Genomic DNA, 14,772 nt, shown 5'->3' on the forward strand with positions numbered 1-14,772 from the left:
ACAAAACTAATTTAAAACCGAGATATACATGCCCATATTGTTTCACAGAAATGGGTTAGAATCTTTTTTAGTACTTAAATCTATGTTAAATCCATATACAGACCAACTGGTGGGGGAAATCAGCAGACTTCCTGCACTTCACTCAATTTTCATTTTAGCTTTAAAATTCACCTGGATGCCTAAGTGTGACCTCATAAAAACAACATTGCCAACTATTCCGCTACTCAATGCCATACAGAAACATCCAGCTAGTGTCCAGTGAGGCTGAACATACACTATCAACTACATCCACATAGGTCTGGCCATGTTGCTTTAGGTGGGAGCAGGTGTACGAATCATGTTCCTTGTTGTTAATTAATCTCTAACGCCTCTAACAATTACGTTATTTGACAACGCTTGGATTTTACTCACCTGCTTTCCATTGTGAACTCAACCTCTAGCTCCTCCTTTCCCTAAAAATGAAAATGAATTAAGTCACTACATCATTACTCTTCTCCATAAAGGTACTGTGTAAACCTGACCCCTTGATATGCATAGAACTCCTGCAAAGTAACTTTCCCCTCTCCTTGGTGCAAATGCAATGTGCTTCGTTTTCTTCAGTTTCAATCTAAATTATATTATATCCATTATATTATTCTGCTTCCCAGTAGCTGATTTTCCCATGACAAGGAGAGGTTTTTGAGAGAAGTCATTCTTGTCACTCTCTTTTCCCTCTTTGGGAAACGATGAAGAGAGAGAAATATTTCTGAATGAGCAATAGACAGCTTCACCTGTCCTTGAAAATGTTCCTTACCTTAGCAGCAACAGTACCTAACCTGCTTGGTCACAAGACACCCTATAAGTCACCAGACATTAAACTTTCCTTTTAACTGACCTTACATTCTATTAACAATAATTTGTCACTTAAGAAAACATGAAATACGGGCCCAATTTTCCAATATATGTACCCAAATCTGAATTTGGAGACTTAAATCATAAAATTGGCATTAACATTTCTCAATGTTGATCTGAGCACCCCAGCATAGAATCAGTTTGTATTTACCAAAAAGACGTGAATTTAAGTCCTATTTAGACATTCATGTTTGAACATTGGGCTCACAGTACATAACTGCAGCATCAGTTGTTTCTGTGTCAGGGCAAAATAATACCTCATCCACAGATCAGAACCACTAGCTCCAACTGCAAAAGAACCTCTAATACCATTGGGGAGTGATACTATAGTCTTTGGCTGGTTCAGCCTTGCTATGAAGATCAGCAATAAGACAGACTTGGTCAACAGTGTCAAATTCACACCAACGTCCTTTGAAAAACTGTGTGAAGGTGCTTGCCCACACTTTAATTTTAAATACAGAAACAATGTTGAGATGTCTTACAATGAAGTAAGCTGAGAAGTTGATATGGGGAGATGGCTAATACCGTAAGTACACAGCAAGGAAAAAGCAAGTTCTGTATTACGAACATTTATGAGGAAAACTGAGACAAGTGTAAACTTCTCAGCAGGTTCTGCATTTGATTTCAATCCTCACCTGTGGATTCACCTGAAAGTTCAGCCGAACTGTTTCTCCAAGTTGGATTTTAGATAAATCAAAGAAAACAGTGAGGAGATGGTCATCTGGGGTGTGATCATCTTCATCACAGACTTTCAGCTCCAGGATGTTCTAGAAACAAAAGTAAAATCATGCGTAAAAGTATAGGAAGCAAAAGTTCCAGCCCTCACATGTGGGGAAATGAGTTGCAGAATTAAAAGGTGAGTGATAAAATGAGACAGAGAAAACAGGAAAGGGGATGTTTGGCAGTGACCCAACTGTGAATAAGTATATTTAAAATCTAAATAAAATATTGCTTTGTTGCCTGCCCAGTTTTAGTGTCAAAAGCTAGAAGTGTGGTCAAATAATACTCAGCTGCCTATACATGAATTAAGACATGCAACCTCTACTGAATTGGCTCAAAGATTTATCTACAGTAATCCCTGCTATCCAAAAAACTCTATTCTTATCCCCTCTGTGAGAAAGAAATGGAAGATGTAATGTTATATATTATACATATTATAGTAACCATTATATGGTCATTGCCAAGTATATCCATCCCAAGTACTATAGTGGGGCAGGGAAATTACTGTTAAGCTCCTGGTGATTACAGGATCAATCCATATTCATTTATTTACAGTAATCCACACTGCAGGTCAGCTGGTGGTTATTTTTGTACCCAATAAATGTAATAGCATATAATATAAAAGGAACTAGTATAATTACTGCATAATTATATACGCCCTATGTTCCCTCCTACTATGAGATGAAGAGGAGAACAAAACTGCACAAAAATGTGTGATGGGGCTGTGCAGAGAGGAAAATAGTTACCCTAAATATTCTCCTCTTCTGCAAACAATGTGAGGCTTGCTAACCAGTTTGGAAGTGTAATTCAATTTGCCATCAGCGAGCAATGGTAGGTAGGTGGAGATACATGTCCTCACATCTTGTACACAAAGGTATAAAAAACTCTGTAGTGGCAGCAAAGCATCTGCGTAGAAATGTGACATCTTGTGCAATACTAGTTGCTGCTCAATTGTGTCCACCCATCTTTTCCAGTATAACCAGCCCTTCCACATTATTCTGTTTGGTGTTCATGTACTACATGGGTTATAGTGTGCACAGTTCACCAGCCTAGACCCTACAGCTCAGCATCCAGGTTGGGCTGAGAAGTTTCCTACCTTCAGGCTGCAGCACGCAGCTAGGATACAAAGCAGCACTTTCATAGCTGTGAGAAGTCTAATTTTACTATTTCAGAAATTGTAAGAGTACGAGTGTCATTTGAGGAGTTTTGCCTGTGGTATTTTTATCATCTAGGAAGAAAGGAGTTTGTAGAGTGCAGGGGGCAGAAAACTTGAACAACCTGACTCAGTCTGCTTGGCAGGACTAGAGATCTACCAGCCCCTGACACCAAGCTGTTCACAGTGTCTTACCTTGACCTGACTCTGAATCCTGAAGTGGAAGGTTTCATTCCATACTGGGTTTTTGGAGTTGACGATAGTTTTGGTCCGGGCCTTTTTGACTGAAGCAGTTGGTAGCCATAGGCTCACATAACAATCAGACTGGGTTACTGTGTAAGAAAGGTACAGATTAAATAGCAATGAAGTAATCTACTATATGTAGTATTAACTTATTTACCAAATTTACTCTATGTATACATGGAGATATAGAGAATTCAGTACACTACAGTAGCTGATCTTCCATCATGTCTGTCCAGTATGACACCCATTGCCCCAACCAATTTTCTTTTTTATCAAAACTATTAGCATTTTTAATTATTGGAAAAATAATGAATTAACTAAAACCTGTTCAAAATGCATAGCTATATTGTACTCTCTACAAAGGAGACAGAGAATCCGTTTTTATGCTTTGCATTATTTGGGGCTTCAAGGCTGAATCCCCACTCTGTCACTCCGAGTGCAGAAGGTGGAGGCCCGCAAGGATTCTAAAAATTAATACTGGCCACTCCAGGCTTGTATTAAACTCCCAAGGTTACAGCTTTTCCCTGACCTTGGCTTGGTAAATGCTGCCACCACCTAAATGCAAAAAAAAAAACCTTGGACCTAGGAAGGAGCACTAGGGAATTCCTCCCTGTGGGGTACCCTCAAGCCCTTTCACACACACACTCTGGGGAAGAGCTGAGAAAGAAAACAAAGGAAATCAGCTGTTGCCACCAGCTAATCAAACAACATATGCACAAACCTCTTAGGACATCAAAAACCCAATTTTGTTCTTAAAAAAGGTAAATTTTATTAAAAACAAAAAGAAAGGAAATACATCTGGAACTTAGGCTTTTTGCTAGATCTTAAAAAAAAACAATTACAAAAATTAAGCATCAAGATAGCTCTCTTGAGGTTCATCTTAAAGGTTACAAGCAAAACAAAAGCATCTGGGGTTAGCACAAAGGAGATCCACAAACCAATATAAAGAAATAAACCTAATTGCGTCTATTTAAACATGCCCTGTCCAATGATTTTTTCTTGGTATGGAAGATGAATTTTATACCTGGTTCAAACCTTACACGGCATTCATACTTATAGCATTTCTGCTCCGTGTCTCCTTCTCCAGAGAACAGACAGACAAAGGGAAAGCTTCTTTCCAAATTTTAAAAAGTTCTACTTTCCCATTAGCTCTTTTGGTCAGGTGCCCACTTCCTTTTCTTTACCTGGGGGACTTTTAACCCTTTACAGGTAAAGCAAGCAGAGAACAGCTACCAAGAGGGATTTTACAGCTAACTGGCTTGCTGGGTGTCCATCAAAGGGAGCTATCCCTCCCCCACTTCATTTATCGCAGGGGCTTCAGAAAGGGTTAATAGTCTACACATCATTATGTATCAGAAAAGATTTGCCCTGAACTGATCAAGGAACCATCTAGTGTTTGGCTCTCACTCTGAAGGAGAAAGGAGGGTATAAGGATCCTCTTTTCTTGAACCAGCCACATGGCAGGATTTCTCCCTAGTGCTTACCAGAACTGGGAGGAAATGCCTTGGCAGCATGGCATATATACACCATGCCCCCACCCCACAAAAAAATGTGCTCTACTCTCTAAGGGGGTGCTCATCTTGTCAGGCAGCTAGCATATTTTCTGCTGTCAGCATTGTGCGCTACTTGGGAGTACATTCTGTTCCTAATCAAAGAAATAGCAGGTACACTTGGCAGTACACTTCACTAGCCCCCTCTGCAACCATAGAATGCACGAACAGTGCCACTACCACCATTCCCCTAAGATCAGGGCAGAATGTAACTAAGAATCTCCCAATGCCAACTGGCAAGGGGATTACAAAAATATCCTGGTCCTGGTACGTACATTCTCGTGCATTAACAAATATCATGAGAGATCTTAAATGAAAGCCAGGGTCACACTGGTCATTAATATTGCTGTAAAATGTAAGGAGTTATGTATGTATATGGAAAATATGTTCCTAAAGTCTGTTTCAGGGCATAGTTGACAAACAGGTTTCCTGCCAGACAAAAGATGTGTATTCACTTGTCTCTACTGACATGTAAATTAAGTGTTGTAAGCCAACAAAATGGAAGCTCCATTTACATACAAAGTCAACAGGGGGATGTGAAATCAACAGGGAGGCAGTACACCAGAGAATAGGCTGCAGGGGGTTATTTGATTCTGGGTACAAACAATGAACTCTGGGGGGAAATGAGGAGAAGGCAAGGAAGACACCACTTTATCCTGTATCTAGGAAGTAATCAGGCAGTTCAATTAGAAATGGGATCACAAGCTGCCCTGGTTGAAATGCTGCAAAGGTCATTTGGGGTGAGATAAACTTCTTTGATAGGAGGCTAGCCTGTTAAGTTTAGTCTCTAGAAATCGTATTATGCTTTTGTTTGATACAGAACCTTTTGTTGCACTTTGCACGTGGCTTTATTAATCTTCATCTTGTTGATTTCAGACCAATTCTCTAATTTGTCAAGGTCCTTTTGAATTCTAATCCTATCCTCCAAAGTGCTTACAACCACTCTCAGCTTGGTGTCATCTGCAAATTGCATAAGCTTACTCTCCACTCCATTATCCAAGTCATTAATGAAAATCTTGAATAGTACCTGATCCAGGAAAGATGCCTGGGGGAGCCCACTAGATGCTTTCTTCTAAGCTGAACTTCATCAGGCCCTGCTGATTTGAATAAATTAAATGTATCTAAATATTTTGTAACCTCGTCTTTCTATTTTGGTTTGCATACTTTCCCCCTGGTTGTTAATATTATGTGTTAAGTATCTGGTTCACAATTAACTTTTTTAGTGTAGACTAAAGCAAAATAGGCATTAAACACTTCATGCTTCCTAATGTCATCTGCATTTCTTCTCTGCTAAGTAGAGGACTTACACTTCCCTTCATCTTTTGCCTGTACCTCTCTGGTGCAAAGAGAATTCTAAAAAAATGTGCTAATGTCTCAACAGTTTGATGCCTATTCTTAATCCAAAATGCTTTACCTTTGCTTCCACTATTTTATGTCTGGAAAAATCAGTCCTTCTTCCAAAATCAAAGAAGACAGCATATGCAATATGCCTTCAACCACTGAATAGTGTCCATACAGGCAGCACACCTAATACTGTAGAAGGCTACTGCAGTATTGTATTACCTAAGCAAGGACTGTTTCATGCCTGTCAAAGGCATCAGAATTGTTTTGGATGCTTAGTGCTGGGTGCAGGAACCTGTTGCTTTTTTGGGCGGGGGCGGTATTTGGAGGAATGGCTGGTGTTGTACGTTGAGGTGGCTTTTCCTCTTCCTCTGCCCCTGTCTGCCTGGATAGTGCAGTGAAGCTCTGAGATGGTGCAATGTGACCCAGTGGGTGAGCCCTTATGGCCCACTTGAGGGTCACGGCCCATAGGCTGGGAAGAACTGATCTATAGTTTTGTTGTGAATCAGCTGAGCATTGGTAGGTCAGCAGAGGGAAGTTTGGTGAGTCTATTGATGGTAACTCTATAGCTGCTCTTTTCTCCCTGCTCAGGGAGGTGATGGGGGGCCAACAGGGGAGAATCCAGGGCAGTTGGGAGAAGTGCATCACAGAGGCAGGATTTCTGGGGCTGTTGGCAGGAGCAAAACATTTCAAGGTAGTTGGAGGGTGTTATTGGAACCTACCAAGGTTCTACAACCCAAAGAGCTGTGACAACTGAAGCCTGTATAGGGCTTGCCTGGGTTGGGATGCACCCAGGATGGTACCAGGGAGGTCAGACTTTGCATTGCTACTCATTGAGGGGGAAAGGATTAAGTTTACTCTCAGGGCAGACTAAGGGCAGAGCTATACTACAGACCTATGTCAGTATAACCACATCACTCAACTGCATCATAACATCTTAACATAGCATCTTAACCTCCCATGTAAACAGCACTATATTGGCAGGAGAGCTTCTCCCCCTAACATAGCTACCATCTCTTGGGGAGGTGGATTAACTATGCCAGCAGGAGAGCTCTCTCCCATTTGCATAGGAGCATCTTTACTTAAGTGCTACACTGATGCAATGTTTTTAGTGTAGACCAGCCCCAAGAGTCTCCATGTCTGGATGAAATGAACAGAGTCATTAAGGAACTGCTTGAAACTGATCCAGATCAACAGGGTGTCCAGAGAGACAATGCAAACTCCAAATGACTCATGAATTGACACTCTCAGCAGGGAAGCTGAGCAGAGACCCCAGCTCGAGAACAAAGGATTGAGAGGTGTGAGATGGGGCAATAAGAGTGGGCTCTGGAAGAACCATGCAGCTCTCCCCTGGAACTAATGAAATCAGAGAGAGACAGAGCCTGAAAATGGAACTCACTACAGCTTGGCTGATGAATCGTGGCTTGACCATAATGGACTATGCTTTAAGCTTTATTTCTCTATAAGGCTACCATAAGGACTTTAGTGCTGTGGTCCAGTTGACTAATAAATCCTACTCTGTTTTGAAAACACTGCTTGGGTGTTGCTGCAAATACCTAGGGTTCATTAGTCCCTGAAGACTGTCCAAGTCACCACTAGGAACTTATCTCAGTCGCACTTGCTGAGTGTGAAGCAGGAGTGCTGAAGTCCACTCAGTCTAGGAGGCAGGGTGTGCCCTACCCTAAAGGAAGGTTGAGACCCCTTGGGGATCTGCCACACTGAAGGGGTTGCTCCAAGAGATTGTTTAGAAGCTTGGGCATAGCACTGATCCTATGGATCTGTGACAACAGCATAGACAGCTTATCCGCTTTTGTTTCAAGAGTACAAGATGACTGGTTTAGCAAGACAAAGAATCCAATTCTGGATTGATAGAGCTTTCCACAGGTTGGCAAGGAAATGCGTTAGTGCTTGGTATGGTAATTGTGACTGATTCCTGCTCCTTTTGCTTGCTGAATATCCTCTTTTCTTACTAATACATCTGGCTTCACAACTTTCTGCAATGGGAACTCGTCAAACTGATGTATTTGCTTCTGTAGGGTCTGTCAGAATGGAGAAGGCCCTTGTTCAGGACAGCTTTGAATCTTTACCTCTGCCTGCTCTTCATTTTTTACAAAAATTTTAAAAATACTACAGAATAGACCTGGTTAACATATTTTGCCCAAGTTTTGAATTTTTGGGGGGAAAAATTACCACGCCCTAAGCTGGTCAAAAAAAACAGCAACCAAAAAACCCCACCAAAGTCATTGCAATTTTGAACGTTCTTGAACAGTTTGACTGTGGAACATTTGCCTTGGGAACCTGCTGCCCTAGTCAGCAAAAGTACACTTTTATCAGCAAAGTTTTATTACGGTTTGCGTAATTTCATTGTTTGCAATTTTATCTTGTCATGTGATTTCCATATGAGCCCAAAAGTGCAGCTGATGAAATTTGTAAAACTCTTTGCTATGCGAGTGAAAATGTGCCTAAGTGTCAAAGCAGCAGAGTAAAATGAGGGTGCTCTTTTGCATGACATTGTGTTGGTTTCAGTCTGGTTGTTTTAATTAGAAATGGGCTGACGCCACAACCTTCACATCTGGATTTGAATTTGCCCCAAAATCAGGGGTATTTGGTGTGGGGTTTTGCTTCAGTCAGTTATAGAATTATAGGCTAGCTATGAAATTTGGCTTCAGATCTGAGCACCTTTATAGCTGAGGTATGTTCAGATCCGGGATTTCAGTATGGGATGATTTCTAGCACTACGCTGCTATATCGGATCATTCCCGAGCACTTTAGCTTCTTCAGGAGTGATGAGGTCTCTCTCTCTCTACCTGGTAAAAGAATTAAAATTATTTTTTGATTGGGTTTATTTGCACAGCACTTTGCAAATATGACTTTGGCCCTTTTCACCATCATGACCATCCCAGGTCTTTTCCTAAAAGCAGCTGTATGCATGTTAAAGCAGATGCCTGACACAATCTAAGGGAAGTTATATATGGATAAGAATAATCCTGTGGCAAAATTATACCCAAGTGTGAATGCACTTTGTTTCAGGCAATAGGACACAAAGGATAAATGTGAATCATAGGATTACACCACCCATTGTGCCCCACCCCTAAAACTGTATGAAGTGTACCCTAAAAAATGAAGGTCTATTACTAATGTATGACTAGCCAGCGAAAACTGCTGCAAGTGGCATGGAGAAAACGGGTCCTCAGTGCAAATCACTATATAGTGTTTATGAAGTTATTTGGAAAACTTTTCCATTTGAAATACACACCTACTCAAACATTTAAGCTACAGTACAATGGACACACCCAAATCTGGATATGCTGCGTCTTGACTTGTCCCATTTGGTTTTGCTTCTGCCTTTACACTGCACATTCTATGGATAGCCCTGACCTTGGGAATCACAAAGTCAATGGTTTTACTCTTCCTTTCCTCAATATTTGGAACTTGGAAGTGACAAAGCTATCTCGGGTCTGTTTGGTGGTTTGATTTTTGTTTGCTGTCCTTTCCCTCATACAGATAGACAGGAAAGTGTAAACCCATTGCTACGGTTTAACATTTCTGCGTAAGACTCCTGCATTCTAAACCCTGCTCTGATTCCCTCTGTGACTCTTAGTCAAGTCATGTAACCTCTCTGCCTCAGTTCCCCATCTGTAAAATGGGAAGAATAATGTTTATCTCTCTTCCCCGTAGGGATGGAGGAGGTTGTGATGATGAATATGTCAGTGCTTTAAAATCTCACACATAACCACCACCTCCTCCAATGGTCCTAGTAACTACCATACCAAGAAAAACTTTTTTAAATATTGGAAACAGCACAGAGGTTCCAGCACAAGTAGCTAAGCTCCTTACACCCTGCAGCAGGAGACGTGGAAGCGATGGGGGGAAGCTGTCCTTGCCCCCTTTTTAATATAAAATGAGACATTTCATTTCTGTGTGACCCAACGGATCACTTCATTGACCCTCCCCAAAATTCTCAGACCAGGCTTGTGTACAGTGGAGTGATCCCGCTTGGAGTTTGTGGAGAGCAACATATTGATTCACAGGCCCACCCAAAAATATTTAGGAGCACAGTCCTGTTATCTGTGTGGTCTTTACAGGCTACTGTACAGTACTGTGCATGTCTACAGCTTTGTATTCATGATAAATAATAGTAAATACATATAATTAAGACAAGGGTCAGGAGATCTGGGTTCTATTCTTAGCTCTACCACAGTCCCTCTGGGTGACTTTAGACAAGTCACTAAACCTCTTTGTATTTCATTTCCCATCTGTAAAATATATCTCATAATACTTCCTAGGAGTGTTGTGAGGCTTAATTCATTCATGTTTGTGAGGTACTTTGAGATCCTCAGGTGGAAGGCACTATAGAAATGCCAAGAATTGCTGTTATTACATTTTCTGCATAGCTTTCTTTTGTATTCTACTATGCTAGATACACGTACACACCAAAATGAAAAATCACTCAGTACTCACTTATTCACTCAGCTCTAATCATGGTATAGCCAGTCCCTAAAAGTGTGTATGATGTGTCAGCCCTAGGATCAGTGTTGGGCAATATACTAGAAAAAATAAAGTAGCATCCATATATAGGATCCAGGCCACTTTATTAGGCTATTACACAAGTTACTAATTATCTTTTGGTATAGAAGCAGGGTTGGGTCTTAATTGCACAGTACCATCAGAGATCATTACAGCAACATGATCCAAGTCTGAAAATACCATGGCCACACCGACACATATTGCTCAAGACAATAATACCGATACCAGAGCAAGGAACCAAGTTTGATGTCCCCATAATAGGTATCACACAGAAACATACCTCATCAACAAATCATGATAAATAATAGTACTTGGCACTTTTATATCTTTCATTCAAGGATCTCAAAGCACTTGACATAGTAGGTCAACAAACCCCCTTTTTACAGATGGGGAACCCGAGGCAGAGTCATGAATAGAAACCAGGCTTCCAAGCTTCCATATATCCCTGCGAGCAGATATCTGTGCAATGTCATAACACCTCAAGCACAGCATGCACCACAGGAAACAATGTATACCACTTTGGAATCTTATGTTTTTATAACACTACAACAGTTTATCTGACCAGCATGTAAATTGAGAAAAAAAAATCAAACATTGGAGGCCATATTTCTTCAAAGATTTCCAGTCACTCTGTAATTTTAAATTGGAGGTGATTCAGCTGCTGGTCTAGACATGTGATGGTTACAATCATGGCAACACATCATTATTATTTTAGAGTGGTAGCTGTGTTAGTCTGTATCAGCAAAAACAACAAGGAGTCCTCTAAGATGCCACAAGGACTCCTCGTTGTTTTTATTATTATTGGTGACCTTAGGCAATAATGTATTGCACATTGTATGAACCAGTACATAATGGTGGACAGCAGGACATTCCCACAGTATGGGATGGATCAAGTGAAATTATAACGTGTATATATATTTCCATTTAATCTTCCATAGTGCTAATTTGCATGGATGCTATAAATAAGCAAATAGTGAATGTGCCTAAACACCCCAAAGTCAACTATCAGACACAAAGGAAATGGTGCACCTAGCCCCTAATCAAGATCATGTGCCATTGTACAACTACTTGCTTTAAAACCAGATCAATTTTATTGTGTCCAGATAACCACACTCTCACCCTCTTCCTGCTCCTAATCCCATGTGATCAATGAGCTGATGGAGAAATATTGAAATGTCAGTGATTTGCTGTATAAGTGATGTGCTTACTACTTGTGGTTGCACAAACCCAGAGTGTCCAAAGTTCACTGCCCTAGGATGATTCAAACAGCATGACAGACAGCTACGTCTTTATACTACACAACTTTGTGTGCTGTGCATAAGAGCTGATTGTTAATCCTATGGCTAATATGGTGGGGAACCATTCGAGGAGCAATAATGTGTGCCAGTGCATGCCATTAGTATGGAATCATAGAAATATTGGGCTGGAAGGGACTTGGAGAATTCCTCAAGTCCAGCCCCCAGCGCTGAGTCAGGACCAAGTAAACCAAAACCATCCATGACAGGTGTTTGCATAGGCACCGACTCCGTGGGTGCTCCGGGGCTGAAGCACCCAGGGGGAAAAATTGGTGGGTGCTCTGCACCCACCGGCATCTCCCCTGCCCCAGCTCACCTCCGCTCCACCTCCTCCCCTGAGCACGCTGCATCCCCACTTCTCCTCCCAGCGTGTGCCACCACGAAAGGGCTGTTTCGTGGCAGCATGCACTGGGAGGGAGCGGGAGGAGGGGGAACATGGCACGCTCTGGGAAGAGACAGGGTGGGGGATTTGGGAGGGGGTGGAGTTGGGGCGGGGACTTTGGGGAAGGGGTTGGAATGGGGGCAGGGCAGGGGTGGGAGTGGTTGGGACAGGGGTGGAGTCAGGTCGGAGCCGGAGGCGAGCACCCACCAACGCTGGGAAAAGTTGGCGCCTATGGGTGTTTGTCTAGACTGTTCTTCAAAAATCTCCCATGATGGGCATTCCACAACCTCCCTTGGAAGCCCATTCCAGAAACCCTTAGAAAGTTTTTCCTAATATCTAACCTAAATCTCCCTTGCTGCAAATTAAGCACATTATTTTTTGTCCTACCTTCAGGGGACATGGAGAACAACTGATCACGGTCATCTTTATAACAGCCCTTAACGTATTTGAAGACTTATCAGGTCTTCTTTTTTCAGGACTAAACATGCACCGTTTTTTTAACCTTTCCGCATAGGTCAGGTTTTCTAAACTTTTTATCATTTTCATTATTCTCCTCTGGACTTTCTCCAATTTGTCCACATCTTTCTTAAAGTATGGTGCCCAGAACTGGACACAGTACTCCAGTCAAGGTATCATCACTGCCGATTAGAGTACTTTCCATGTCTTACATAAGACGCTCCTTTTAATACACTCCAGGATAATATTAGCTTTTCTTTTTTTTTTTGTAACTGCACCATATTGTTGTCTCATATTCAATTTGTGGTCCACTATAAATCCCGGATTCTTTCCAGAAGTACTACGGCCTAGTCAGTTGTTCCCCATTCTGTAGCTGTGCCCCTCATTTTTCCTTCCTAACTTTCTGTTCTCCAAAATGTAGCAATCCCACCCAGTTTGGTGTCATCTACAGATTTTATAAGCACACTCTCCATTCCATTATACAAGTCATTAATAAAAATATTGAATAGTGCTAGTCCCAGGGCAGACTCCTACAAGCACCCAACAGATAGGCCCTGCCAGACTGACAGCAAACCACTGATAACTATTCTTTGAGTATGGTCTTTCAAGCAGTTGTGCACCCAACCTGATAGTAATTTCTCTAAACCATATATCCCTAGCTTGCTTATCAGAATGTCATCTCGGACTCTGTCAAAAGCTTTACTAAAATCAAGATATATCATGTTTACTGCTGCCCCCAGCCTCCCATCCACTAGGTCAGTAACTTTGTCAAAGAAGAAAATTAGGTTGGTTTGGTATGATTTGTTCTTGACAAACCTATGCTGGCTATTCCTTATAAACCTGTTGCCATCTAGGTGCTTACAAATTGATTGTTCAGTAATTTGTTCCAGTATCTTTTCAGCGTCAAAGTTGGGCTGACTAGTCTATAATTCCCTGGTTCTTTTTTGTTCCCCTTTTAAAAGATTTGTACTAATATGCCAGTATATCTATGTATTGTTTATTATACTGCCAGTAATCGGGTCTCTGATTTTCCTGAACACTAACACCACTGGCAATAACAGCAGTGTTGTTTTTGTGATATTTCCTGGGCAATATTTATAGTGAGGTCTGGAAGGTCAGTGAGTTTGATAAGGATTAAAATAATCTGCATTAGTATCTAGTTATAAGCAACCAAGCCCCAGACATGGTCTAAAAAGAGTTGTATGGCTGTAATGTGGGAGCAGAGAGTATCTAGGGCACACACAATGGGCCAAATTCACAGATGGTAAAAAGATGCAAATAGGTATAAATAGGTGTATCTTACATACTAATGGGACAGTGGAGGGTGAGGAGGAGTAGCAAGAGAGGGTATGAAGATGCAAGATAAAAAGTCTTTAAATAAAGACTTCAGATTGTCTTGGACAAAATCTCTTCCATGCCGAATGAACGCTCACTAAAACAACCATAAAGAAATAGTGATGATAATTGCAATGTATCTACTTGGTGGGAGTTGCTAGTGAGATATTGAGGGAGTGGTGGTAGGAAAGGCCTTATTTAACATCTTCATTAATAGTCTGGAAGAAGGAGTAATCAGATATTATATTGGCAGGCGTTCTAAACACGAGCTGAGACAGATAAATGATACAAAGAGATTAGAAACCTGAGCTGAAAATAACAAAATGAGTTTCATTATGGAAAAATGAAGAGTAAAATACCTGCAGAAAAATAACCTTAAATACAGATATTCAATGGGAGAAAATAGGCTGGAAAGCTCTGGTGGATAAAGCCACCTGTGGGTGATAATAGACTGAACAGTCTGGCTCTTGAGCAATGACCTCTGGAATAGTCTGTTCACTTCTGGGCACCACATTTCCCAAAAGATACCAACAAACTGAAGGGTGTTCCGAGAAGAGGAACAAAAATGGAGAAAGGGGGAAAGGACTGATTTATGAAGAATGATTTAAAAAGCTATGAACATACAGGTTGGTTCAGCAATAAGTAAGATAGATGTTCTATCTACAAGTATCCATAGGAGAGAGAATTACTTATAGTCATACACCAGGATTTGACTTGGACTAATGAGATGAAACTAAGAGAAGAAAATGTAATCTCAATATTAGGAAAGTGACACTATGGAGAAATCTCCCATGGACAGTGGTGGAGGCTCATCTTTCCAGAATGTCAAAACTAGACCAAACAAAACACTAGGGAAAGGTTCTGTAGGCAGATGACTTG

The 14,772-nt window shown here is 41.2% G+C and overlaps 1 protein-coding gene across 1 annotated transcript in view; it reads right to left on the bottom strand.

The window, feature by feature from the left end:
• Positions 1 to 14,772, bottom strand: part of LOC117876480 (cytosolic phospholipase A2 epsilon-like) — a 46,947-nt gene that overhangs the window by 25,746 nt on the left and 6,429 nt on the right. Inside the window, exons 3-5 of the mRNA XM_034768733.1 lie at positions 2,960 to 3,096; positions 1,527 to 1,658; positions 412 to 452 (exon numbers count right to left, since the gene is read on the bottom strand). Coding sequence (XP_034624624.1) covers positions 412 to 452; positions 1,527 to 1,658; positions 2,960 to 3,096 — 310 coding nt within the window. The remainder of the gene's footprint in view (positions 1 to 411; positions 453 to 1,526; positions 1,659 to 2,959; positions 3,097 to 14,772) is intronic.

This window comes from Trachemys scripta, chromosome 4 (genome assembly GCF_013100865.1).
Source record: "Trachemys scripta elegans isolate TJP31775 chromosome 4, CAS_Tse_1.0, whole genome shotgun sequence".
NCBI lineage: Eukaryota > Metazoa > Chordata > Testudines > Emydidae > Trachemys > Trachemys scripta.